Here is a 27806-nt window from a genome sequence, read left to right as displayed (position 1 = left end):
AGATGTTTCAAGATATAATAAGATTTTTGTCATTTTGGAGCAATTTTAAACAAATATAATATTTGCAAATTAAATGCAATTTTAAACTTGTAATTAATGATTTACTGGTTCAATTATTAGGTCATCGAAACATACTAGGAATTTTCGAAAAAATATTTAATAGATAAAGCAACATCAATTTTCGATGGAGTATTTTAAGAACTTAATTTATTTTGAACTATGATGGGTTTATATCCACACCATTATAATTTTTAAAATTTGAGTGAAATAGTTTAGTGATTAAAATTATTGTCATATAATAACTGGTTTTCTTTTTTTACGGTATATTTTATAATATTTAAGTTTAGCTTGGCTTATGAGGTTTTTAAAAATCAGTCGCTCACATACAAGATTTTACAAATATTAATAATACAAAATTATTGAAAAATTAGGTAAAAATAATTTGAAATTTAAATATCCCCCCAAATTCATACCAACAAAAAGCAAAAGTGTCCGTCCGATGCAAAGTGTTGGCAACACGTTGCTCTCTTTGAACTTCCTCTGTTTTTTCGACGGCTCTTTCGGTACGTCTTCGTGTAGTCTGCGTGCTCAAAATCTGTAATTATCATTCCCAACTGGCTGACATCCTCGTAAAAATGTTCAATGAAATTTCATTTCATTTCTCTGTCATTGAAAACTGCAAATATTTTTCTTATTTTTTAAACTTTTAACCTAGCAAAAGTTTGTTAGCATTTTGCAAGGTTATGTCAGTTCAGCTAGACAACCAATTTCCCATTGTAATATCTCGCGAGTTTAAGTGTGAAGTGCTATTGTTTTTATAACAAAACGGTGTTTACTTTATTTTACAGAGATTGAGCCATGGGTCGTGTAATTCGCGCTCAGCGTAAGGGAGCTGGATCTGTATTCCGCTCTCACACCAAAAGGAGGAAGGGCGCACCAAAGCTCCGATCTCTCGACTACTCTGAGAGACATGGATACATCAAGGGTGTCGTGAAGGTATACTTTATCCATTTTTAACAATCGCTTTAATTGCTTGTTTATTATGATAAATTATAGTATTTATTTTGTAATTATTTTAGAGAACTTGTCACTATTGTTTTAATTCTCAATTCAAATCCTCTCTTGTTCATAATTACAAAACATTGAATCTTGAAATCATACAATTTTTTTTATTAGTTTTATCCTGAGAAAAAGAACTTTAGTATCTTTTATTCGACTCAAATAAAAAAATTTGAATTCATTATGAGCATTTAAGTGAAAAAGTATTTTAAATTGATAGCACCATGTGGTTATTATTTGATCGCTTATTAGCAACATGTAAATTCCAAGATTTGACTTTTGATCACGAAATTTTGAACTGTTTTGATATATTTTTATTTAATAAAATTATATTGTATTGCTGTTGTACGCAATTTCGTTTTTAAAGGAAAACATAATATTATTATTGTTTTGTAGGAAATCATCCATGATCCTGGTAGGGGTGCACCTCTTGCAGTAGTTCACTTCCGTGATCCGTATAAGTTCAAGACACGTAAAGAGCTGTTCATTGCTCCTGAGGGCATGTACACTGGACAATTTGTCTACTGTGGAAAGAAAGGTTGGTTAATTAATCTTTGGATAATCAAGTTTTAAAAAATCTAAGTGTTCCTTAATTGAAATATCTTTTCTTTCTCTAGCCACCCTTCACATTGGCAATGTTATGCCAGTTGGACAAATGCCTGAAGGTACCATTGTCTGCAATCTTGAGGAGAAGACTGGTGACAGAGGCCGATTGGCCAGAGCATCTGGTTTGTACGCCACAGTTATTGCTCACAACCCTGACACAAAGAAAACTAGGGTGAAACTGCCATCTGGAGCCAAGAAAGTTATTCCATCTGCTAACAGGGGTATGGTTGGTATTGTTGCTGGTGGTGGACGTATTGACAAGCCTATCCTTAAGGCTGGACGTGCATACCACAAATATAAGGTTAAGAGGAACTGCTGGCCAAAGGTAAGCAATAGAAATTTCATAAATATTAAATAGGTTAGTTATCAAAATTCATATGATGGTATAAGACATTTGAAAACCGAATTAACCTAGGTGGACAATTTTTTACTGATTAAATAAATTTAAAAAAAATTAGCACGTTGTAAGTGTTTATGTATTAATTAATCATATATTTATGATTTTAGGTTCGTGGTGTTGCTATGAACCCTGTTGAGCATCCTCATGGTGGTGGTAACCATCAACACATTGGTAAGGCCTCGACTGTCAAGAGAGGAACTAGCGCTGGTCGTAAGATTGGTCTCATCGCTGCTAGGAGAACTGGTAGGATCAGAGGAGGCAAGACCGACGCAAAGAAGGAAGATTAGACTAAACGCTAATTTTATCTTGGTCTTTATTATAATAAAAACAGAAAAACACCAAAAAAAATTTAATTCTTATCTTCTGTCATTATTTATCAATTTCAACTCCATTCTAATATTTATTGATAGCAATGTTTTAAAGATAATTTATCAGAACGAGTGATTTTATATTTAGAAAGAAATTGGAAAACTAGAATTTTTAACTAGGATTTTTAATTAGAATTGTTAATTAGGATTTTTGGCATTTTAGAGCGATTTTAAACAAATATAATTTTCGCGAATTAAATGTAATTTTGAACTTTTAATTAACGATTTACTGGTTCAATTATTAGGTAAATTTAACGTGTAATTTAGCATGTAATAATTAGGAGCTCAAATTGTTACATATTGCTTATAACTAATGGAAGTATCTATGTTTACAATAGAATTGCATCTTCTAAATTATATTTCCAAAAATACAATTACGTATGTGGCATTTGAATTTTGATATACATAAAAGCGATTTTTTTAAACTGATTTACGATTGTCATTTTGATGAATAGATGTTCATCGATCGAAATATAATAGAATAATTTTTCCAAACAAATCATCATCTAATACATTATATCGGTGAAACCAATAATAATCTTAAGATGTCGATAAAACAATGACCTAAAAATTACGAATCAAAAATGCGATTACTCATTTACTTTGAAATATATAAAAGCGTACAGAAGTACAATAGCGCCATCACGACAGTCCTGGGAGTGGGGTCTGGTTGAAGTCGAGAACATGCGCTGCGCAGAAGCTTTATGCTGCTATTGCGCAATGTGTAGTTGCTACTGCGCAGTGTGCACCAACTTTGACAGATCCTCTGGTGTTCTCCAGATTCCAGAACAATTTAGCATTCCGTCGACCGTCTAGGACGCTGGTTGTGAAACTCGTATGTCGTGTTGTCATTTGGTTGTTGGTAATACTGATTCTCCAAAAGACTCAGAATTCATACGCGACAAGCAATTTTTAATGATTTTCTGCTGCTGCTAATGTCAAATGACAAATTCTTAACATAAGCACAGAATGATAAGACAAACTTGAGTACAATTAGTATATAATTAATTACTGTAATTAAGTACAATTAATAAAAGTGTAAAAAACATTCAATTTTTCAACCAATAGTTACTACTAAAATATTACTCAGATTAATTATATTATAATATAAAATTATAAGACCTTTGAAAGTTGAGGTAATTTCCTAATCACTTTTGAGGTTATGTTATACAGTCGAACCTAACGCACTGCCTGCTCTCGGGAGTAGCCGACCCGTGCACTGCACGCCGCGTGTCAGCCAATCAGAGCGTTGGACCAGGTGTGCGTATACTCCCGCTGGTGAGCGGAGATCTGAGGGGCCCGAATAAATTTGACACCGGAAAATATTATACGCGCTATACTTTCTAGAGAAAAACAGTAAATTTGATGGTTAAAAATATATTCCTTACTAAACAAAAGTAAATATTAATGCATATTTTCCACGTGGCTTGGGTAATTAAAAAAATGCTTCATTGATGAAAATAAATAATGTTTTTTGAGTATTGCTTTTTCGTGGTATTTAAATTTTAATGAAATATTAAGGTTAAAAATGTTTCTCATTGACAAATAAATATTTCAATAATGCTTATTATTCAATCCCGGAAATGTTTATTTTTCAATGAAATTACATATAGAGAAAAATAGGAAACTTGTATTTTTCCAAACCTAAATTCTAAAAGTTGTTTATAAATATTACATATTTACAGTGCACAATTTTGAAAAAATTGAGTTTTCAATTTCTAAAAAATATTTAATAGATCAAAAATTATTAACAGTTAAACTTGCAAAAAAAGTTAATTTTTCAATTATTAACTTTTTAAAAATGTATTTTAAAAAAAAACTACAAGAGACGTTTTCATTTTAAAATGACCCAAATTATCTATAAAAAATTATTTTATTAAAAAAGAATTATTTGTACACGATTATTTAAACAACTGAGTTTTAAACAAAGCCTAGGGGTTTGTCGTAAAAATTATTAGTACCATTGGATTCAGCAGGTAAAAATACATAAGATTTACATGGTTTTTACTTTCTGCCGTCTTAGAGTATACGGGATGATACCCGGTTCCCGGATTGGCAGTATACGGCAGTGTCTGCCGCGCAGTGCTTAGGGAGAGAGAGCGCGCAGTGCACGGGAAAAGGCAGTGCGGTAGGAGGTAGTGCGTCAGGTTCGACTGTATGAAATGGCAAAGTTGGATTATTGTGAATTCTTAGGTTGACAGCAATTTATTGTATGCGATTTTCTTGTCTACAGTGGAGATTCAGCCTAACCAAGTCAAATACCTGTACTTTTTTACACGTACTTCACAACGCTGGTACTATTGAAAGAAAAAACATTTACTTTTAACGATGATTGAACAAGTATTCCAACTACCATAATGAGAATAATTCACACTTAATTCAAAAAATAAATTCCAAAAAAACATCGTCAAAATCTTGAAATATGTAATATAAATCATCATTTTCCATTATAGAATGATATTAACTCTATCGTTAATTGTATTAAAAAAAGGTTATTGTTATTACATTGTGTAAAGTATTGTTTCAATTACTAATTATGCTCAAATATGATAAAATTATCTATTACAAAACTATAGAAATAAATAAAGCTAAGATTTTATTCCTTCTAATGAAAATACATGGATAAGTTTGGATCAATAAAGGCATCGACATACGTATTTTTTATAAATCTTGAAAATTACGAAATTGAGTATGTTAACAAATAATCGCTTTCGATAAAAATGTGTCGAATTTGAAGCCTAAATTCTTCAGATTCTCATAATTATTGTTCTTAATTATTTACATTTTAGCTTATGAAATTATTAAAATATTTTTATTATAAAAATGTTCACGGCTAAGTTAAATTATTTTGAAATATTAAAAAAATCTTGCTAAATTAAAATTACTAACGTGAATAATTTTACTTTTTATGCTCTATACCGCTATTTCGTGTAATTTTATATTGAAAAAAGAAAATGTGTATATGTGTGTATGTAAAACTCATATATGTCAGATAGAGACATATTACTTGTAAAAAATAAAGCCGACCGATTGATTTAATGAATAAAAATTATTCCACAATATATAATAATTAATGTATCAATAAATACGCATTAATGAAACTAAATGTATTTATAAAAAAAATTGATATGACTATTAATCCAAATTTACCTACATATATTTATTAAAACGAACGATTGCGCATATTGACTTCCAAAACTTTGGACGTTTCATCATATTTATTCATAAGTATTGAAAAAGAACTACAGAATGTAAGTACTGAAATTTATTAAATATAATTAAAAGTAGGGTCATGTGACAGCTGTTTAATTGAAAATGATTATTTACATTACACATTTTAAGGATTCAACGATGTTTTTTCTGCATTTATTCTCTCAAGTCTGAATATTTCTGATTTTACAATTTAAAAGTCAATATTTGAAATTCAACATATTATGCTTTAAATAGTACCGACATTGCGAACTACGCGTAAAAAAGTACATACGTACGTAACTTGGTTACCGTACGACTACGAGTACTACGACCAAATGATTATAGAATTCCGCCCCAGAGGGACCAGTTGGCAGTCAGCCTGCGAGCTGCAGACGTAGTAGGTGTTGCAGCAGAGAATTAAGTGCGTCATCTCGTATACGTAGTGACGTTATTAATTGAAGAAAATCATTTCACGAGACTACTTTTGCGTTGTCAACCACACGTGACGCAAGACCAAAGTCTTTTGGTAATTATAAAAAAAGCAAAGTTGCTCGCACGCGTGTCCTAAATGAAGATGCTTTCCAGCGTACACCACGCTGCGCGTGTAGCCATCGATTGCGTCGATTTCATACGTTTCCTATCGACACGTGGTCATTGATAAATTATCGCATAGCTTTTCTGTCGAGTTCGTCGAGTGTTTTTTGCTATGTGTCATCGCGAAACAACGCAATAGTTTCAGATAATAAGTTTTAGTTGGGGAGGGAGAGTAGTGCATCAGGCTGCGAGCGGAAGTACCGTATCGGCCATCTTGTGCGTCGTCTCTTAGTCGGCCATTCTTTTTTAGAGCTGCCTCTGCAGCAGCAGTTCGACTAAACTGCGAATCGTTGTCGCCGTTGCACGTGCGTTCGTCGTATTAGAAGACGACGGTCGATCGCGTCGTGTTTTAACGTACGAACCTAAAAAAGAACATAAATTTTTCGTAGCTTTCCTCTTTGTTCCTGCGCACGCGCGTGACTTTTGGAATTGTCGTTGGCATTCTCCGCTATCTCCTCGTTTCTCTTCTCTAACTGGTACTAAAAAATTTCCACTTTTCTCTGTCTTGTCTCTGCAGAGTTGTGCGTGTAGTAGAGCGTCCTACCCTCTCCACGAACAGTTTTTAGCCAAAAACAAGTTGTGTGATACGTTTATCAGTATATAGGTGCAAGTTTTGTTAGTGTGTATCTCACTGAAAAAGAAGAAAATAAGCGAGTGAGTGTGAGCCAAAGCAGCAACGCAGCAAGCACGACCAGAGAAACACACAGCGCACCGAGGCGGAGTAATATGAGTAATGCACCCAACCAAAATGGGTCAGGTCTAGAGCAGCAAGTGAGTACATTCCAAAATATACAGCCTTGCGCCCAATCGATGATATGCAAAACGTCTAACGGTACTACATCGTCGTCAACATACGCCACGCTCTCTTGGCTTTTTCCAAATGAGAAAGTTTATCGATCGCGCGCAATGACGAAATTTTACTCGTTGTCGTCTGTCTCGCCACGTGGGAAATTATAAAGGCTTATCCCTCAATGCCATTTTATATTTCCATTGAACGAGAACATGTCCTGAATTGATTGTTATCGTCAAGTAACGAAATTAAAAGAAAACTAATTTTTTTTATCAAATTTTCAGATAGCTGGTCTGGACTTGTCAGACAACCGCCAACCAAGCGGTGGTCGCTACGTTCCACCTCATCTCCGAAAGGGAGCGAGTAAGTGGATCTCTTCTTGTTATATTTCAAACATTCATTTTAAGTTTTAAGAGTTATGCACTCAGTCTTTGTTTATATTTCCATACTGTGTCGTAACGATATTTCCCCGCTTTCGCTACAGTATGATTCACGGAACTTACGAAGTGTGGGATTTCACGCGCGCAGCTGCAATTGCGCAAGGACAACCGGAGTGCTTTATCTCTCGCGAAATTTTATTCTAAAAAATTTTTTCCGCTTTTATATGCACTCTTACGTAATTATCACTTTATTTACTTCGCATCGTTCGATTCGGAATCCAACAGGATTTATTACATTATTCGAAAGTTAGCAAAGTTTGCTTAAAAAAGGCGGAAATTCAAAAATACCAGCTAGAGATTTCAGGAAAGAATGCAAATCACTAATGATAACTGCCATGGTTTTTATGCGCAAATCGTAGACGTCAGAACGAGCACATGAATATTCGTACAGACTAAATCACGGAAAATATCATTTTTTCTTCTATTGTTAATTTCACGTCATTCTACAACTTGAAATTTTCGTTTGTATCAATTACTAATCATTTAAAAATTGTGTTCCCAGCAGATTCATATTCGGACGGCCACGACCGTGCTCCCCCACCACCACCACCGTCGTCGTCTCGCTTCCAGGACCGCGGCGGCGATCGTGACCGTGGCCGTAGCGGCTTAGGTGGCGGCTACCGCGACTCTCGTGGTGGTGGCGACGGTTACAGGCGTAACGACGCCGACTTTGGCAACTTCGGCGGACGTAATCGCCGTCAAGAAAATGGCCGCGATGGAGGCGGTTATGGTGGACGCTATGATCGTCGCGACGACGATCGTCGCGGAGGCGATGACAGACGTAGCACTGGTTCCGGAGGTTTGCCCTCTGGCAATGATCGTTGGCAGGAGCCGAGGAACGATCGCTGGCAGGAGCTGCCGAGGAATGACAACAGAGGAGGAGGTAGGCTTTGTTGTTTTATAATACGTACAAATTGTCATTCGATATCTTTTTTCCTTTATTATCCAATCTGATGCATTACATCATGCTATTCATTATTGCATCACACTCTAAACTTTGACGTTCAATGTGTCTGCTATAAACCTTCTATAATCATTTTTCTTTGTAGGAATTCATATTATAAAATAAATTTTCATTATTTTAATTGTCTATGTGACAGGTCGTTGGAAAGAAGATGACGGTAGACGTGGTGGCAAGGAGATCGACTGGACAGTTCCACTCGCAAGAGACGAGAGGGCCGAGAAGGAGCTCTTTGGCGAGAAGAGCACGGGTATCAACTTTAGTAAATACGAGGATATCCCGGTTGAGGCATCCGGTGACAATATCCCGGCACACATTTCATCTGTAAGTTTCTTTTAAATATATCAATTCCGCATTTTGACCATGTTATACAGTTTCGATGCGATAATCTACATCGCTTCGAAAAAGAACGCATGGAAAATTAATCGACGTTTCTTTGATTTGGGAATTCAGTTTTGTTGAACTTTGTTCTCAGTGTACAAACGTAACAGATTAATAAACACGTTATCATTCTATTCATTACAATTTAATTATCGGAGAATTCCAAGTATAGAAAAGTATCGAGTAATATTTTGTTATTTTATCGATAACACGTTTAATAAAATAATTGCTATTTTTTATAGTTCGACGAGGTTAAGCTGACGGAGATTATCAAGAATAGCATAAATCTCGCCGGTTACGATATGCCCACACCAGTGCAAAAGTACGCGATCCCGATAATCATCAATCGTCGTGACGTGATGGCATGTGCACAGACGGGTTCGGGTAAAACGGCCGCATTTCTCGTGCCGATACTTAATCAGATTTACGAGAGTGGCCCGTCGCCTGTACCTCATAATCCAACTGGGCGTCGCAAGCAGTATCCATTGGGTTTGGTGCTGGCACCAACCCGTGAACTCGCCACTCAGATATACGATGAGGCACGCAAGTTTGCCTACAGATCGAGAATGCGTCCTGCAGTGTTATACGGTGGTGCCAATGTCATCGAACAAATGCGCGAACTTGATCGCGGTTGCCATTTGCTCGTTGCTACACCTGGACGTCTCGTCGATATGCTTAGCAGAGGCAAGATTGGCTTGCACAATTGTCGGTAAGTTTTTTTTAATTTTAATAATCTTGTTCCATATGATACAGTTTCAAAACGGTTAATCTAAATACTTTGAAAAAGGGAAGCATGGAAACTAGAAATTCGTTTTTAGATTAGGAATAAAATTTTAATGGCATTAATTGTATTAATTAATAAACTGGAATGTTTCTTTTTGAATGTTATAGCTACTTAGTACTTGATGAGGCTGATCGTATGCTTGATATGGGTTTTGAGCCTCAGATTCGACGCATTGTTGAAGAAGACAATATGCCTCCTACCGGAGAACGTCAGACGCTCATGTTTTCGGCCACGTTTCCAAAAGAGATTCAAATTCTTGCTCGTGATTTCCTTAGCAACTATATATTTTTGGCCGTTGGCAGAGTCGGCTCCACCTCTGAAAATATTACTCAAAAAATCGTTTGGGTTGAGGAACACGAGAAACGCTCGTATCTTCTTGATTTACTTCAGGCTGCTGATTTTAATAATGAAACGAGTATGTATTAATCACTAATTTTTTAAATTATCAGATAAATATTTTATAAATATGAATTAATTACAAATTATTACTCTACATTTACAGATACTGAGGCTTTGACACTGGTGTTCGTTGAAACAAAGAAAGGGGCCGATATGTTGGAAGAGTTTCTGCACCAGCTCAATTTCCCCGTAACCAGTATCCACGGTGACAGATCGCAGTATGAGCGTGAGGCTGCTTTGCGTAGTTTCCGCGCTGGTCAGACGCCAATTTTGGTTGCAACTGCTGTCGCTGCTCGTGGTCTCGATATTCCTCATGTAAAACATGTTATCAATTTCGATCTACCTGGTGATGTCGAGGAATACGTCCATCGTATTGGTCGTACTGGACGTATGGGTAATCTTGGTAAGTATGTTTTCTTGCGAAATTATAAATTATTTAAATTTACAAAATTTGGTACTAATTTTTACTTGTGTGAACTGTAGGTTTGGCGACGTCATTCTTCAACCATAAAAACGCCAATCTTGTTCGCGATTTGGTGGCATTGCTGATGGAAGCTAATCAAGAGTTACCTCAATGGCTCGACAACATGTATAGCGACTCTAGACACGGTGGTGGCGGCGGTGGTCGACGACCTGCATCAAAGGGTAGCCGCTTCAGTGGAGCATTCGGAGCCAGAGATTATCGTCAGTCGAGCGGTGGACCGCCTGGACGCAGTAACGGTTCTGCCAAGTCTGGTGGTTATGGAGGTAAACATTTGATTTTATATTGTTGGAGATGTTAATTTCACTCTTTAGTTCAATTTGATGATTGTTTCTATTCTGCTAAAGGTTACGGTGGTGGCGGTGGTGGTTACGGCGGTAACTACAACTCTTATAACAATTCCGGCAACAATAGCAATAGCAATGGTGGCGGCAGCGACTGGTGGTGAACGTGAAGCAAATTTTAGAAGCATCACTTTAAAAAGTCACCTGCACAACCGTCTACGATGCTACCATTATAACTACTATTCTACAGGCAAATTCAACTATATTTAAGAAAGTCACGCGAGGCGAACACATAGACCGACATTAAATACAAGAATTATCTAAATAGACATGCGCGCGAGCGCGTACAAAAAGGCTAACAAATTATAAGTCGTATACGTCGACACGATGTAACACATAAACACATGCGTATACACGTACACATACGTATATATCTCACATATACATACACGCGCGCGAAAATGAAAAAAATATCTACATAGTAGGCAAACAATTTACGAGACATATTTGCAAGTAGTGTTAACACTATTTACGAAGATTGCCAGTGTGCATTATTAAACTCGAAACATTGGCAGCCATCAAAGAAATTATGTAACGTGATTGTTTTCTGATTCCATGAGAGAAAAAGAAATGACAAAATGAAAATATGCGAATGTGCAATGATTGCAAAAAAAGAGACATAGGCGGGAATCTTTGAAGCGTTATTATTTCTTTTTACTTCTTTTTTCCCTGAACAAGACGAGGGACTTTGCGGCCTTGTCTCGTTGCGCCAACTAGCGCACGTGTTAGTAGAATTTTTCATTTTACTTAATTAATCAAACAAAACATAGAGCTACTTCGTGCGTTGCTTACTCGATGTTTAGAAGCGAACAGTTGATTTAACGGGTATAACGCATGAGAAATAAAAAAAGAAAAGAAAAGAGCGTTTAATTGCGCGCTTTTTTTTTTTTTTTTAAACTTAGTTGAATTTATAAATGGATACTCGTGTCGAATATCAAATGATTTTTGCGACATTTAAGTGAGGCTCGTTGTGACTTTTTTCATAAATAATCGAAGAAAAAAATTCTTCGCTCGTTATCTCCACGAGCATCTATTACAATTTAATATTATAATTATTATTACTTTTTTTTTCTTTCGACTTAATATTATTCTAAATCGACGAATGGTACTTTTGTCCTTTGCCGTCCCTAAACAATTATAAAAGAGAGACGAAGAGAAGCTTATAAAAATGAAATCAACACAAGTATACTAAAGATTCTATCGAGCACATGAACACATGCGACAAAGAAAGTGTAATAAAATAAATACACGCGCGCACGCTTCTTCATGAGAAAAAGAAAAATGAATTCCAACTTGCTAGACTTAAAAAGAAAAGCGTAGAGGAGGTGTGCCTACCTTTCTGCGGCTGTTATTATTGTAATTTATTTATTTATTTTTTCCTTTTTTGTTTCCTCATCGCAAACAAATGAGCGCGCATTAACCCGTACTCGAGCATCTTTCATGTGTTATAATAATCGAAGACATTTGTTGTGTGTGTTTACGCCGATCTTCTCTATGAACATACGTTTGTGTAAAAAAAAAACCAAATAAGATAGATCGTCGTTTACGGCTTTGGAGGACATCAATTTACAGATAGAAAGAGAAAAAACTTTGTCCCGCAAACAAAAAATCGAGCGTATTTTCTCTTTTCGTTCGCGTTTATTCGAATATAAAATCGGGAGGGGGCGTAAAACTAAGGTTGCAGTTACAGGAGCAGCTTATAAATACACATGATAGATGGGAAGAATTGTATGTATGTTGCTTGTGCGTTGAGTGTATGTGTGCGCGATAACAAAGGAAAACAATTAATTCATTTAGCGGCTCGCGACAAAATGAAAAATTTTGAACGAAATATACAGAAGAACCCCGTATTGAAGTGTAAGCCGTCGAGAGCATATTCGCATTGAGACAACTTTTTTGTATTTTGAACGCGGTATGATGTGCGCTGTACGTATTATAAATAACGTTAAAATGATAAGCATAAAGTTAACGTACCGTAAAAGTAATTAAAAAAAGAACAACAAGATTATTTAAACAAAAATAAAAAATGACGACTGTGATATTGAACGATCTTGTGAACATTCGATTATAAAAGCGCGAAACGCGTCTGGGGAATAAGAATTTCTTTGTCGCGAAAAAAGGAATAGACATGCAAGAACACGGGTGAATAACACAAGCTCGCAATAATATTAACAGAGACAAAAAACCTCGAGAAAGATTATAGCAGAAAAGGGAGGTCAAGTTGAAAAGCGAATTGCGCTGTCCGATGTCGCGTCAGGGAGGGATGAACGAGTTGATGAGAGATATAAGAAGAGAAAAAACAGCCTCGGGAGAGAGAGAGAGAAACAAAGAGAGCGAGGGACCGAAGAATGTAAAAATCTAGTTGATCTAGAGTCATACTGGTTGTAAATAAAAAAGAAACAGAACAAATGAACTTAAGAGATGAAATCTATTTGATAATAACAGCTCCAAATATATTACGATGTAAGTTTTCAAATGCTTTGTTTATAAATTTTTCGTCGTAGATTTAAAAGGAACTAGTCTTTTGCCGACAGGGTTCAGGGCAAAAAGTTGCAACACACTATTGCAACACACGAAACGAATCATTAGCTAAACTACTTTTCTGGATAAATAAAAAAAAAGTGAAAAAGACTGATCCCTCTCTCTGTCTTTCTCTCTCACGCTTTTTTTCACATACTTACACACATTTACATACATGCAGAGAGTCAAAGTACAAAGCTTATTGCAGGGAAAGGGGAGGAGGAGAGATGATTATGAATTGCGCTGGTCGCGGCGCGCACGTGGACCAACGATTCGTTCATTTTTTTTTCTTCGTTTTATGTCTTGATAATTTCTTGGCTTTTTTGAAAGTAAATCAAATAATGTAAATGTGATATTTTATCTAATCATTAACTAGCAAATGAAAAATCTTTGATTTCAGTATTTTTACGTCTTTTATTATTATTGTTATTATTATTACTATTACGATTACTATTATTATTATGATTATTATTATTAATCTTGCTCACTTTGAGTAATACAATACAGTTTTTAAGCCCAAGAAATTTTTCGAGAGTTCGTATAATGCAATATATTGCGAGACTCTTATTCTGCGAACGCATCAATTCTTTGACGTTCTGCATTTCTTCTTTTGACCTTTAACTTTATTACCGTACTACTCTTTTTATTTATTCTTTTGTAACCTATTTTATGAATGATGAATTAATTTGATTTTACGCTCCTTATGCCGATCGCAATTCAAAAAAATGTCAGTAGTTTTCTGATTTCGGGTGGAAATTGGTTCGTTAATGCAAATCAATTAAGGACTCGAAAGAATAGTAAATTACGACATAAGTGCGTACATGTATACATACACAACATGTACCGTACCGTATTTCTTGATACGACGTGTGATAAGTGCGATTTTAAACGCACGTTTTTTGCCGAGCGTGCGGGAAAGACGCACGTTGCGCACGGAGTATCGAAAACAATTTTTTTAAATCAACCGTTTAACGTATTTATCGGACGTGAATGAATTTCTATTTTAAAAACAAATCGAAAAGCTTTGACATTTGAATGCATCTAGAGCGAACATACGACGAATTGGTTATTCGTCTTGGTCTTTCTCGTAAAAAAGAACAACAATGAAAATTCCAGGGTCACAATTGAATGTGAGAGTAGGCGCGGATTGATAGAAAGGGAGAGAGAGGATGTTATAGCGTAATTAGTTGGACAAAAAAGATAACTCGCGAGACGCTTGGCGTGTATCGTCTATATTGTCATGATTAATTTATCGTCGTCTTTTCTTTCGTCGTAATTCGTCGAAATGGTTCCTTAGGCGCGAGCGCCAACGTTGTACATATAGGGTGCCTGAGTCGAATTTACCAAATATTCGACTCGCCGTTCTAATCTTTCGTATCCTCCGTTTAACCATTTTTTTCATTCGTTCGTTCGTTTAATTTTTCTTCTTTTTTTTAACTAGGACGTGTAAAAAGAAAGAACTCGCGCGTATATCGTTTAGTCCTCCGCGAGTGGTGTTTCTATCGGACAGTCGTCGACGGACGTCAAAGGTCATTTAAAATATAACATCGGTGCGCGGGCCGAGCCTTCTGCGCGCTTTAGACTTTAGTAGTAATGATGAGTGAATGAAGATCGAGTGCCTGCTTTATTGATGATGATGGGATGGAAGCTTATTATAATTATTAAAAAAAAATGGAATAATAAATAAAACAGATGATGTGTACAGAGAGGTGATGATGGATGATGGGACATAAAAGAAATATAAAATTTTTTGAATTTAAACAGCGAAAAAGAGATAAAACACGTTGACTGTGACTGCAATCATTATGTACCAAGGAAGCTGTATATCATTTTTTTGGGCATGAAATACTGACGCGACGTGCGAGAATATAAACTAACTTCGTTTCATGATATACGTTATAGTATTTTTTTTTGCCTTTCTCCATATAAGCCGTCGGCCATCGAAATCACAGAAATCCGTTTCGATGGTAAGCACACCTGTGGATTATATTGTGTACGAGTGTGAAATAACAAGTGATCAAAGGGCTTAATTTATTGTTGTATACGGTACTTTTATTTTTTACTCTGTCCTGAGTGTATGTCTGTGTATGGTATTTCATGCATATAAAACTTGCGCGTTAGCGAAAATCGGTATGTCGCACAAGAAATCAATTTTTTCTTTTAATTGTGTTCTTCGAAGCTTGTTTATTTTTTATAATTTGAAAACAGAATTTTCAAGAAAACAAAAAATCTCTCGCACGTTCGCCACGACGAAAAGAAATATAGCGGGGGCGGAGACAAGTGCGTTTTAAAAGCGGAACGGTGACGTACCATTCTGTCGGTCTTTTATTAGTAATTAAAATATTTACACTCTACGTTAGTTGACAGCAGAACGTGAAGATGAAAAAATGCAAAATAATGTTTGAAATTGATTTAAGAAAAACAAACAATTGCAACAATTTGAATTAGATGAATCTATAGATTCACTGTACGTCGTACACGTGTAAAATCAGAAAAAATAATAATAAAGTGAGATAGAAATCTCAACAAATGATGCCGGTTATGGCTTTCACGAAAAAAAAAAACACTTTCTGTTATCTATCATATCCTTTCCAACGTCCTTCCATTAAATTGTAAGGCATCTAATAATTACAGAGGAAATCATCTTTGATTCCGACGATCTAACTAATTGTCTGATAAGTGATTATCGTCGATTGTTGATTACGTAATATTTTATTATATTCAAAATATTTTGATGCGTCGCTTTTTATTCAAAATGAATTCCACGTTTGTCAAGTAAGTGTCGATGTGAATAGGATTTCCTTTTGAAATGATTAAACCACGTAACAAGATTATGAAATACACAGTAGACAGCAACCGTAATCAATCAAGAGAAGAATCCAGCAGCATAACGTATGCCCAGACAAGGTAAAGTTAGTCTCAAGCTCTCGCGGTATACGTCATACATAGTTTGTTCCAGGTGAAAGAAAGAGTGAATGCTGACGATGTAAGCTTCCTTTTTTTTTAGAGTCCAGCTCTACTTCAATGCAAAATGTTTTATATGGAAATGTGCAGAATGAAAGTTGTTGTCGTACGACAAAGTATTTTGCATTGCAATTGATCTTTTTTATTTAAATTTCACATTGAAAGATTAAAATTGTTACAGTTACAGAATAGTTACAATTAATGTTTTTCCATTAGTTATATAATATTGTAGAAAATACCGTTATCATTGTGAAACTAGAGCAAACACTTAAGCAAAATACTCAGGTAAATTATCACGATGGATTCACATCTGGATATACACGTGACATTTTTCTATATTTATATATAACAAAAAGTTATTTTTAACTCTTGCGAGATTGTATGATTCCTCTGGTCATACTTACATTAGTTTCTTTGTTTCTAATAGGAATATTCAAGTCTTTGAAGCTATTCTAATAATAAGAAATACTCTATATTATTTTTGTCATGTTTTAATTGTACAATAAAAAAAGTAGGATTTTGTAAAATTCTTGTGTAAATCTTGTGTAGGTGGCGACGTGTGTTGAAAGAAACAGTGAGAATGCCTTACTTCATAACTATACAAAACCACAGGTCAATCTCAAGTATTTATTTCTTTCTTCTGCTTATATTTTTTAATTATATTTGAATAAGATTAAAAAATAATTTTACAATCTCGTTGAAATAAACGTTTATTAATGTTGCGTTGTCTCCAAGTTTTGTCAGAAGTTAATTATCAAATTCAAATAAATAAAATTATTAAAATTCCGATAAAATGTCCAAATTATTAAGAAAGACAGGAAACATCGCCGCAAGACATCGTATTCAAATCCACAGCTGTAGAGGCAATAGTCAAAATCGCTCACTGTTAAATCGGCAATTCAAAAAGCCATCCATTCCCAAACGAACACACACTTGGGTTCGCCAGCTGGTTAGACTCAACTCGCCACCTAGCGATGTGCGTTGGACCAATGGCGTGAGACCACGAACGCGATGGCGCGTGCTGCTCTCCACCGGGAGTCTGACATAGTCGTTGCCGTAGCAGGAATTGCAGTGGATTTTTGATTTTAAGCCAACGTACACCGAGCAACGTCAAAAACACGCAATCTGGATTTCACAAAGTCGTCATGTATCGTTGCGGGCTGCTGCTGGTCCTTCTCAATTTCGGTCACGACGGTGAGTTACTAATTCGGAATGTCAATCGATTAGACGACGTTTTTTGTTACTTTTATTTCATCAGTGTTGACTACATTTTCTAACCTTCGTTGCGTTGTGATATACAGTGACTGCGTCGACGTCGAAAGGTGTCGAAAAACTCTTAGAGCTTGGCACAGATTTCTTGTCGACTGGCAGGTATCAGGATGCTCTGTCGTATTTTCACGAGGCTGCTGGTAAGTTAATAATTGTGCCATGTTCTAAATTAATAATCGTGCTATAGCACGATGATGACTGACAGGTGTACATGTGTTTTCGTTTTATAGAACAAGATCCTGGCAATTATGTGACATTTTACAAGAGAGGAACTGTATATTTAGCATTAGGGAAAGCCAAACAAGCTTTGTTAGATTTTGATAAGGTTTTAGAATTTAAGCCTGATTTCACTGCTGCTAGAATCCAGCGCGGTACTGTTCACTTGAAACATGGAGATTTAGATAAAGCAGAATTAGATTTTACTAATGCTGTGAGTATTGCACAAGGCCCTCCTCTGTATCATGAGGTTAACAAATTGATAATTGTGTGTTATTCTTGTTTGTAGCTTATAGTATATCCTGATCATGAAGGAGCCATCAATAGTATTCATAACACTAGGATAGCTAGAGATCAAATTCAAAGTGCAGAGACATACTTGAGGCATGGAGATTATTATTCAGCTTCACAAGTTTTAACGCAGACCATTGAGATTTGTTCATGGTCATCTTATCTTAGAGAATTGAGAGCCAAGTGCAGAATACAATTGGGTGATTATGCTGGCGCAGTCTCTGATATTAGGTCTACGACAAAATTAACAGCTGACAATACTAAAGGATATTATGAACTCGCTAAACTGTTATATCAACTTGGTCAAGTTCAAGATTCTCTCAAGTAAATTGAACTATTGTATTTTCATAACTCAGCATTGTTATCCATGTATTGATGATGATGATTCGCTTTGCAGGGAGATTCGAGAATGTTTAAAACTTGATCCAGAGCACAGGGATTGTTTCCCATTCTATAAAAAAGTTAAGAAAATAGCTAAGTTTTTAGAAGATGCAGAATCTGCCTCAGAGTCGAGTGAGTGGGACAGTTGTATCGATAAATCGAATCGCGTACTTAAAAATGAACCGACGTTAGATAACGTAAGGTTAACGGCGCTGAGAATGTTGTGCAAATGTTACACTTCGAATTCCGAAGCTGACGAGGCGGTTAAGAACTGTCGCGCGGCATTGGATATTCAACGGGATCCAGAAACGTTATGTGATAGCGCTGAAGCGTATCTTGCCGGTGATATGTTTGACGATGGTGAGTGCTTTTTGTCTTTTCTTATCAGTAACATTGCTAAGCTGTGATATGTAACAATTTTGCATTATTTGTATTTCCTGAAATGTTTATCTTATTTATAAGAATTATAATTTTTGTAGAATCAACTAATTAATCTCACATAAAGAAAGCTACAATTGGCTTTTAATTAGTTTTATTTTAAATTTGTCATAACTTTATTTGAAGTATATATTTTTTTGTGAAATAGTGGAAGAAAAAAAACCATTATCTAATGTTTAATCTTCTTATTTCAGCTATTCGGGACTACAAAGAAGCCCTAGACATTGATTCGAACAATCAGCGAGCAAAGCAAGGTCTTCAAAAAGCCCAACAACGTCAAAAGCAGTCAGAATCCCGTGATTACTACAAAATCCTAGGGGTACCTCGCAACGCGAAGAAGCAACAAATCATTAAAGCATACCGGAAAGCCGCGCAAAAGTGGCATCCCGATAATTTTCCTGACGCAGAGGAGAAGAAACGCGCTGAAAAGAAATTCATTGATATCGCCGCTGCTAAAGAAGTGTTAACGGATGAGGAAAAACGCGCGAAATTCGACAGGGGTGAAGATCCATTGGATCCTGAAAGTGGCAAACATTCAGGTTTTAATCCCTTCCAGGAATTTCATCACTTCCAACAAGGAGGCTCACCTTTCCAGTTTAAGTTTCACTTCAACTAAAGTTTGACGACGACAATGAATACGACAATGACGATGAGCTTTCACAAATGACTGATTGTTCCAAAGACACACTGGTGCCGAGAGACTTCCAAGTGATTTTGTGAGTGATTTGCGAGGCATCGGGTATGGGTAAAACGCGCGAATTAGTTTTTTTCAACTTGTGTTATTTTACATTTGTTCTCTTTTACCGATACCCAATGCTGTATTGACCCCTTGTCTCTCTTTTGCGGTTAAGAGCTGTGCGCGTGACTGTGCGTAACGTTAATATTTGTAAATAATCTTGTAATCAAAAGTGTCCCGATCATTGATTTAAGAATATATACTTCAATTATTTATACGTAAAACAACAACTATCAAGCTGTGTTTATTAATTTCAAAAATGTACGAATTTGGCATCTTTTTAGTCTTTTTTCTTCTTTTTTGGATTTTTTGGTTTTTTTGATTTTTTTTTCTTTCTTTTAGCAGCCAGTTTGAATATTGCGTCAAATGGACCTAATCTATGTCTAACCATGTATCCACGCCAGATGGATTGTATGATTGTTGCTTGTTCGTTGACCGTTTTCCAGTATTCATTCTCATCATTTATTTTCTTTTGTTCTTCCATGTATTCATCGACCACGACTTGTCTTTCTTTCTGTAGATCTCGTATTTTTTCAAGAGATTCTTGGAGTGCCTCGATGCTTTCCTATACATTCCAATAATATTTATTTGAATAATTCCATTAATCATTTTTTAATCTAAAAATTTGTAAACGATAGTTTGCCAATTAATAAATTAGGTTAACATTTTTTAAAATATCGAGGATAGAAAGAAATAAAAAAAAAGCAAGCTTATGTTAAAGGAAATTAGACCTGCAATTGATTAATTTCTTGCTGTCGTTTTTCAAGTTCCTCGTGATATCGTTCAGTCCAACTGGCAATTTCATTTTCACAGCTGTAAATAGCCGATTTCCCGTAAGATTGTAATTCTTCCGAGACTTTAGCGTCACGTTTACGTTCTATTTCTAATTCCTTGATTTCATTTAGCACCGATTCTTCGTGCACTGTTAGTCGATAATTATGTTGCTCTAATTTCGACTTTTCCCATCTTCTTATATAATCTGTGAGCAAACACACATTGTTATCAAGTTCAAAGAATAATCGAGTCTAGAAAATGTTGTATTATACCTAATTTATCTCTATTGTCACAATACGAAGTGTCGATTTCCGCAGCTAATTTCTCGAAATCCTCGGTATATTCACTTTTCTTTTTTTCGAATTCATCCTTGATCTGCTTTTGAGATTCGCGTAGCTTTTTTATCAGATCCAACCAAATTTTTCGGTTGATTTCGAGATATTTCTCTTTCTCTTTAGAATCGATTATTGTATTGACTTCGCAACGAAGCCAGTCGTATGTGCCACGTTGACGAAGTTCGCATGCAACTTTTTGAAAAACGTTACAGACTAAATCTCTAAAAGGAGAATAATGCATAATCGAATTTAAAAAAATTGTCACGAATAAATGGATCACTTTATATTTTTAAGTTGTGAATTTTTGTTATTTATATGTAGATAAATTTAAATGCCGTTATTTTTAGCATTCGAATAAATTTTTACTATGAAAATAGTTTTATTCTAGTTAGCTTTTTAATTTACTTGCGTATACTGATCGGAAATTAAAATAATATTCGCTACATTGCAAAGTAGCGAAGAAAAGAAGAACCTTCTTATACCGACAATTTGTACCATGTACAATATAGTTGTGAATGATAAATAAAAATAGATTGGTAAGATATTTTCTTTTTTATCAATACTCACCTATTATCATATAATTTTTCCGAGATACTCTTAACGACAGGTACATAGCCAGCATCTCTTCCAAAAATCAATTTACATTCGTCGTCAACTGAGCAACTACCTGGTTTCCTCATCATTATCCGCTGGTTTCTTTCGTTAGCGTCAATATCTTTCTTAACGGTGTGTTTCAACACTTCGAGCGCATCGATAGCATCCTGTAGAATCTCAGCGAAAGCAAAAGCTTCGAACTCGCCGAGAGCGTCGACATCCGGGAACTCGAAGGACATGCTACGTACACCGATGTTATCCGACGGACAGCTTAGTAGTACGTTGTCCGACGCGGCATTTGAACCTTTCAACACTGACGCAAGCATTGGCGGATCCAAGGCCTTGCTTGTATTTCAAACAGGTCCATATATTATGGATTCAAATTTGTACAGGATGATAAGAAAAAGTGAAGCATACGCATTGGCAAGAGTAAGCATTGTTCGATTCTCTGCCAGCCGATGTGCCGGTCCGATTTGCCGTATCGACGGTTCTTTCAGTTCTTTCTCGCCTCAAGTACTTTGCTATTTCGATCATGCTGATTTTTTTCTCTTTCGTCGCCTCATTTTCCACGCTCGAGTCCGACGGCGACGACTCCTCGTCGGTCTACCGCAGTTATTGATCATTCGTACGCAGGGAAAAGGCGTTTGAAAATAAATTACCCAAGTTTCCATCTTATCTTCCGTAGTATTGTTTTGTTTTTGCACTTGTTCTCTTTGTTACATCGTTATATACTTATATCAATCAATTTTGACATTTTTCAAACTCGACTTTCTTCGCCACATGAAGGTTGCGATAAATAATCGCCGTTTTTTCGACAGTCATTTGGATAATATATCGTTTACGATCAATGCAATTACAATGACTATTTCTCTCGAAAAATATATTCTCTGTCTTACTCGCGAACAAATGCGAATAAACTATAGATTATTTCAATAGCGAGGAACTCAGTTCCCATTATATAACACCTAAAATATACATCGTTATTATTTATATTTTCCTATGTTCATGCATTTAGTTATTATTTTTTAAATTTGCTATCTATTGTCTGTTCTTCGACATGGCACTTACGATAAAACTTTTTTCAGAGTGAACATTATCTTAAAGCACATCGTATACTTTCTTTTTTCATGAACATTTACTCTAAGGAGAACGAAAAGAAACGAATTTCGTACTCTCCAACTAATTACACGCGCAAAAATACTCGGGCGGTAAGCTCTTCCAGACTATAGGCTTGATTATTCTACGAGATTCGCTCCGGCATAATCGAATTTGCTACTTAGCTTGATTAAAGAAATAACACTTCGTTACTTCGTTCAGTCGATATGGTATACATTGATTTTTATATTGACAATCGTTTCTTTATGTACGCTACGTTCTTTTAACAGTGATGACTCGTTTAACTGATATACTTGAACTTTCGTTCGTCTTTTTTTTTAAGATTTTCTCCGTACGTGACGTTCAAAATTAAAGCGCGCACGCGGGTTTTCAAGACTCATTTTTCTTACGATTCTCGTATAACGAGAATACAACCGCGAATAAAGCACGCAAAAAATCATATCTCTGCAGCGACAGCCTCGCGAAAGTAAACATTCCAATCAAGAAAACAAAAAAAAGTCTTGAGAACAATAGGTGTCGCGTTTTTACATGAAATAGCTGGTGTATTCGTGCGGCATGACACCCCGTCGCGGATAGAAAGTGTGGCTAGTGGAGTAGCACAACAGGTTCGTGATCGAGCTCATGTAGATGTCGGCAAAACGAAAGAGCCGCCTCGAGAAGTAAGTGGGATTGTGATAGGTACGAAAGACCGAGCCGAACTGTTGGTTAAAGACTCGTTTGATGTCCTGGCGCAATCGATCGCGCTCTTGAATCCAATCCAGCAGCTCGGCTTCCGCTTCCGGTCCGTCCACGTTCTGATGATCCTCGATTAAGCAGGTTAACATTTGCAACCAGTTCGCGTCCAGCTTGAACTTCGGGTCGTTCAACGTCTCGATCTCGTGCTGCAAGAGGCAGAGCGAATTTATTTGCATTTCAGCGTGGGCGACGACACCATTTAAAGATTTTCCAGCACGATTTTCGCTGCTGACTCGCCAGTGGAATTTGGCCGAGGATCGAATATTTCGTCGACTGTAAATTGCAATTTTGTTGGATGAACGTTTGGCTTCGAAGTCTTTTGAAAACGTTTGCGCTGAGATCTTGAAATTTGGCAAGAATTCGCTGTCAAAAGATTGCTCTGTCACAGCTCAGTTAATTTACAGCTCAGGTTTCTCAACGCAAGTCTAAATATAAAAAGATACCGTTCCGAAAAACAAGACCACCAATCAAGCGACAGCCAAAATCCTCTCGATTGAAAGCAAATCTGGAAACTCACCGCGAGCTCCTTAATGATGGCACCCGTCCTCCATCCATGCTCGAGTGTAACATCGGCCAAGTCGCTGTAGGGATGGTCACCGAAATACAACACCTGATGTCCACGCCAACCTGTAGTATCTTGCAGTTGTTTTACTGTGCCCTCAAGGTAAATGACACCTTTCTCCAACTTGGTAACGCGGTCCCACAGCTGCGTTTCGTTTTTCTCGTCGTATACGCGTAGAGGCCGCGATTCTTCTGTGAAAAAACGTGGCTTTCGCGCCTGCACGATTACCACGTCGAAATACAATTTCCAATCGTCGCCAACCAAAAATCTCATACCCTTGTCCCTGTAAAAAACGAGACTGGTTGTTTTTGGGTATCGATTGTGTATTGATTTTTTTTTTTTTTTTTTATAATACTTACACGAAATGAAAAGGACTATTAGTGACGAGAAACATTTTCTTGTTGGCGTCTTGTAATCGATCGAAGAACTTCTTGAGATCTTTTGTTTGCTCGAGGTAATCCGAGACTTTCTCGGCTACGAGTTTGTGCATTACGGGATGGCAGCTTTGCACCGAGTTCTGCACAACAATTGTTACATTCATTTTCCAGTCGCGTAGAAAACTTTGACTCGAGATGCTACTTTGCTAAGAAGATATTTCTTTTATACCTTCACGTCTCTAAAGAGAATTTCAGGATGGAAATCGATGTGATTCTGGAGAAAGTACTCGGTGACATTGCAAAGTAGACCCATTTCCGGGACGGAGAACAGATCGGCTAACTGAACCATTTTAGTGTGATGTACGCCATCCTATAAAGCGTTCCTCATTAATTACCATTCATTTACGGATTTTCTTTTACAGCAAAGCATAAAAAGTCACACGGCAACTACAAAAGCTAGTTAGGACAACAGCCTGAAATCTGTTGTACTAACTAGCGAAGTTAGTAAACGAAACAAACCGATTCCCAATTATCGTTCGTGTGGGCATTGCACCAGAAAAAGAATGTATACCACAGCGGTTACAATAGACGTTAAACACTTGCGTTTATATTGTTCGAGTGCGGTTTAATAGCATCGTTACGCAATGTATTTCAATTGACAATCGTTTAAAAAGCCTATCGCGCGCAACGTTGAAGGCAGCTTTTGCAGCGTTTAAAATGAAACAGAATGTACAGATGATATCGGTGGATGTACATAGCGGCTTGCGTTGCTTGATGATGTGGCGCTACTTACCTTCTAAACTCGACAAACATAATAATCCATTATCAGCGCACGTGTCGATCGCGTAGGCCAAGACATGCAAACAGACATATAGTTCACATGACGGTGGGGATTAAGAAAAATTAACTTTAAGCTGGTGCTTTTTTCGAATAGAATTTCGTCGTCATTTCAATTAGTTTGAACGATGATACGCGAGCACGCGTGTGAAAAAGAAATGTGGGGGGAACATCGTGTGATACTGTAGACTACTTATAAGGTTTACTGTAGAGCGTGTGCGGGTGTGCTTGTAAGTGTGCGCGCGGGTATGTGCGTATCGCGAATTGGAATACTTATTTTGTCGATCTCGCGCAGAGCGTGGCTTTCGACGACTAGAGCAACAGAAAATGTGCGCTGTATCAACGCACTCTAGTGCAAAAAAATTTTCCAAACGTTATTGCAGTTCTCGAAAGCAGGATTCCTCAAGTAAAAACATTTTACATGACAAATGAAACCTTTGTTTCTTCGGTAGTGTCAATTGAAAATTGTTTTTCTTCGATTTGAGAAAAAAAAAGCGAAAAAAAAAAAAACATTGAAGAATTTGTTCACAGTGTTGAAACGCACGCGTCTATGAATTTAACAACAGTAAGTCTCCGATCAATGTCAATTGTCGAAAAAGAAGAAGAAGAGGACTCACGTGCGAATGTTTGTACGGAGTCTCAACATAAGCGATTGGAATTATTCGATTTTTGTACAATCGAAGTACTTCCTCATCGGGTACCGGATGCAAGCCTCTGTACACAGCGCCAAGCTGAATCTGAAGGAAACTATCGAGTTTCAACAGTAATCCTTTCTCGATGTCGTAATGCAAACCTCGCACTGCAAAGTCTTTGTTGTATTCCAGATCTGCGATGCCTTCGGGATACTGGGAAATTGAAATCGATTGAGTTCGATGATCGTCGAATGATCTCGCTCACAATGGACAGCTGACCTTGTATTTTTTGATGAGCATATCACGGCCTAAATTGTAGAGTAGATAATCCATGCTTGGCTTGTAGCAGGCGAGCGTGTAATCGTAATCGAAACCGTAGACTTGCACTTCCCTCAGGTCGAGTTCGTTGCAGGCGAATACTCCTTGTGGGTTCACATCTTGCGGCAATTTTTTCGCTATTCAGTTATCATGGGATCGATTAGTTCAATTCCAATTACAGTTCCTCGCACAATTCCAAAGCTAACTAATGCAAACGGGCAAAATTTGTGGCATCTTTCCTCCAATGCTTTGCCTAAACGAAATATAGTTGGTGCTCGAAAAAATCAATATTACGACTGATTAATTTTGGAGCGCTCTACCAAGCGGTTTCGTCATAAAAACAAATAAAAAAATCTAGGATGATTTTGAGTTTTTACCGGTGTTTATGTTCGCGTCGAAAACAAAATATTGTCCCAAGCCACAATCAAAGCTTTACCCATCAATTACTTTTGATATACGAAGACTAAATAAAAAAATCAACTACTGATATCAAGAATACGGAGACTTGATCAGTATGGATGATTTAAAATATTGACGTAAAATTTGGCGTAATCAGCAAAACTTTATACAACAATTCATTAAAGTTAAACTAAGAATTGTTTGGTTGTGACGCGTGCCAATATTTGGTTTTCAACGTAAACATAAACATTGGTGGAGGCTCAAAATCATCTTGGATTTCTTTTTATTATTTTTTTGTTTTTTGCAACCGCTATGGATGGAACGTTCCAAAATTGATCAGCCGCAATCTTGACTACAACATTTATCAATTCTAATCGTTTTAAGTACCAACTACGTTTCGTTTAAGCACAGCGTTGAAGGGAAGACGCGACGAATTGTTCCCGTTAGTTTTTCGTCCTACGAAACATTCATCTTCTAAGAAAGGAACAGAAATGATTGCAAACTCCCTTGGCGCGAAAATCTCGCTTCTCGCGCGTTATTCTCTCTAGCCTTGTCGGCAAGCCTGCAAACATCAGGCTCGCCTCACGCGCCACCTCGCCGCCACGGGAATGTCGCGGCAGTGTAGACGAGAATCGCATGTATGGCGAGTGCACGTACGCCTGTGTATCATAGACGAAGCTGCGCGCGCGCGCGATTGACATTGACCGTCGCGGCTCGCTCGGCACACGAGTAAGGGAACTATTTATACGCTGTACATGACACACGTGCGCCGGCGCGCAGCAAAGCAGCGTCGTTTCTACTTGCGACGGATGATCCCCCCCGTAGCGACACAGTTAAAACGACCGGGGACACACAACGCCGTTATTCACTGTGATTTTTCTCAACCGCTTATCCCGACGATCGATCGTCATTCCAATTCGGCGCCCTCGGTATGCGCGTGTGCCAGGTCGCGGCAGCAGCCGACGCGTTTGCCCGACGGGCGCGCGCACGTGTCGCAATTTCGCAGGTACGCGTACTCACACTTGCACTTTTCCATCATGAGCGCGTAGCTGCGTCGCATGTGATCTCGCGAAAGTTGATTGCAGGATCGCCCTGGCGATTCTGTGTACAAACGCTTTGCTGCCCATCGCTGGAGCGAGCGGCCGTTGCCGCCGCCGCCGCCGCTGCTGTTGCTGCTGCGGTCGACCTTGCTTAACAAACACTTGCTCGCCCGCGCAAACCACATGATGCCGGGATGGCGCTCGACTGCGGGGCAATCCACGGCGATCGCGCTTACGACAAAGTGTCGGCGCGCGCACGCGTTCTATCAGATATATATGTAAATTATTTTAAGTTGGGGAGATCAGAGGCAACGAGAGATTGCTAGATTAACGACTGAAGGTATGCGCGCGAGTTGAGCTTGCGGTGGGCGAGCTTGCGGCTTCTATGGTTACACACTGTTTGGACGTTCGTTTGCTAACCGCCAAGTTCAAAATCCAAATTATTTGCGACAATTGGGCATCGATAGCACGTC

The 27806-nt window shown here is 37.2% G+C and overlaps 5 protein-coding genes across 7 annotated transcripts; 3 read left to right on the top strand and 2 right to left on the bottom strand.

The window, feature by feature from the left end:
* Positions 1–519: 519 nt before the first annotated feature.
* On the top strand, positions 520–2433 carry LOC131668813 (large ribosomal subunit protein uL2). Of its 2 annotated transcripts, none has more exons than XM_058943257.1 (5): positions 520–563; positions 849–996; positions 1456–1597; positions 1677–1990; positions 2173–2433. In XM_058943257.1, the coding sequence occupies exons 2-5, from the start codon at positions 859–861 to the stop codon at positions 2350–2352; spliced, it is 774 nt and encodes a 257-aa protein (XP_058799240.1). In that variant the 5' UTR covers positions 520–563; positions 849–858; the 3' UTR covers positions 2353–2433. The 2 variants fall into 2 exon arrangements, with proteins under 2 accessions (XP_058799240.1, XP_058799239.1); XM_058943256.1 differs by having other exon boundaries at positions 543–597.
* A 3547-nt stretch (positions 2434–5980) lies between these two features.
* On the top strand, positions 5981–13120 carry LOC131668878 (ATP-dependent RNA helicase bel). Of its 2 annotated transcripts, none has more exons than XM_058943348.1 (10): positions 5981–6151; positions 6737–6990; positions 7294–7372; positions 7955–8332; positions 8550–8734; positions 9034–9500; positions 9683–9990; positions 10078–10377; positions 10458–10721; positions 10803–13120. In XM_058943348.1, exons 2-10 carry the CDS (start codon positions 6946–6948, stop codon positions 10901–10903), a joined length of 2127 nt encoding a protein of 708 aa, XP_058799331.1. In that variant the 5' UTR covers positions 5981–6151; positions 6737–6945; the 3' UTR covers positions 10904–13120. The 2 variants fall into 2 exon arrangements, with proteins under 2 accessions (XP_058799331.1, XP_058799330.1); XM_058943347.1 differs by having other exon boundaries at positions 7952–8332.
* A 3894-nt stretch (positions 13121–17014) lies between these two features.
* LOC131668879 (dnaJ homolog subfamily C member 3) lies at positions 17015–19836 on the top strand. The gene is made up of 6 exons (XM_058943349.1): positions 17015–17477; positions 17585–17692; positions 17783–17982; positions 18058–18383; positions 18457–18800; positions 19073–19836. The coding sequence occupies exons 1-6, from the start codon at positions 17429–17431 to the stop codon at positions 19492–19494; spliced, it is 1449 nt and encodes a 482-aa protein (XP_058799332.1). The 5' UTR covers positions 17015–17428; the 3' UTR covers positions 19495–19836.
* Positions 19837–19882: 46 nt separating this feature from the next.
* LOC131668859 (dynein regulatory complex protein 9) lies at positions 19883–21988 on the bottom strand. Its single transcript, XM_058943330.1, has 6 exons — positions 21977–21988; positions 21735–21920; positions 21291–21658; positions 20661–20944; positions 20346–20593; positions 19883–20179 (listed from the first exon to the last, which is right to left on the bottom strand). The coding sequence occupies exons 1-6, from the start codon at positions 21986–21988 to the stop codon at positions 19895–19897; spliced, it is 1383 nt and encodes a 460-aa protein (XP_058799313.1). The 3' UTR covers positions 19883–19894.
* On the bottom strand, positions 21988–27558 carry LOC131668823 (5'-nucleotidase domain-containing protein 3). The gene is made up of 7 exons (XM_058943274.1): positions 27314–27558; positions 25856–26031; positions 25562–25789; positions 24337–24477; positions 24090–24247; positions 23686–24013; positions 21988–23314 (listed from the first exon to the last, which is right to left on the bottom strand). Exons 1-7 carry the CDS (start codon positions 27516–27518, stop codon positions 22958–22960), a joined length of 1593 nt encoding a protein of 530 aa, XP_058799257.1. The 5' UTR covers positions 27519–27558; the 3' UTR covers positions 21988–22957.
* Positions 27559–27806: the final 248 nt, after the last annotated feature.

The sequence above is a fragment of the Phymastichus coffea genome, unplaced genomic scaffold (assembly GCF_024137745.1).
Source record: "Phymastichus coffea isolate CEN01 unplaced genomic scaffold, Cenicafe_Pcof_1.1 PCOF00084, whole genome shotgun sequence".
Lineage (NCBI taxonomy): Eukaryota > Metazoa > Arthropoda > Insecta > Hymenoptera > Eulophidae > Phymastichus > Phymastichus coffea.
The sequence above is the reverse complement of the archived record's forward strand: the minus strand, read 5'-3'. Positions and strand labels throughout refer to the sequence as shown.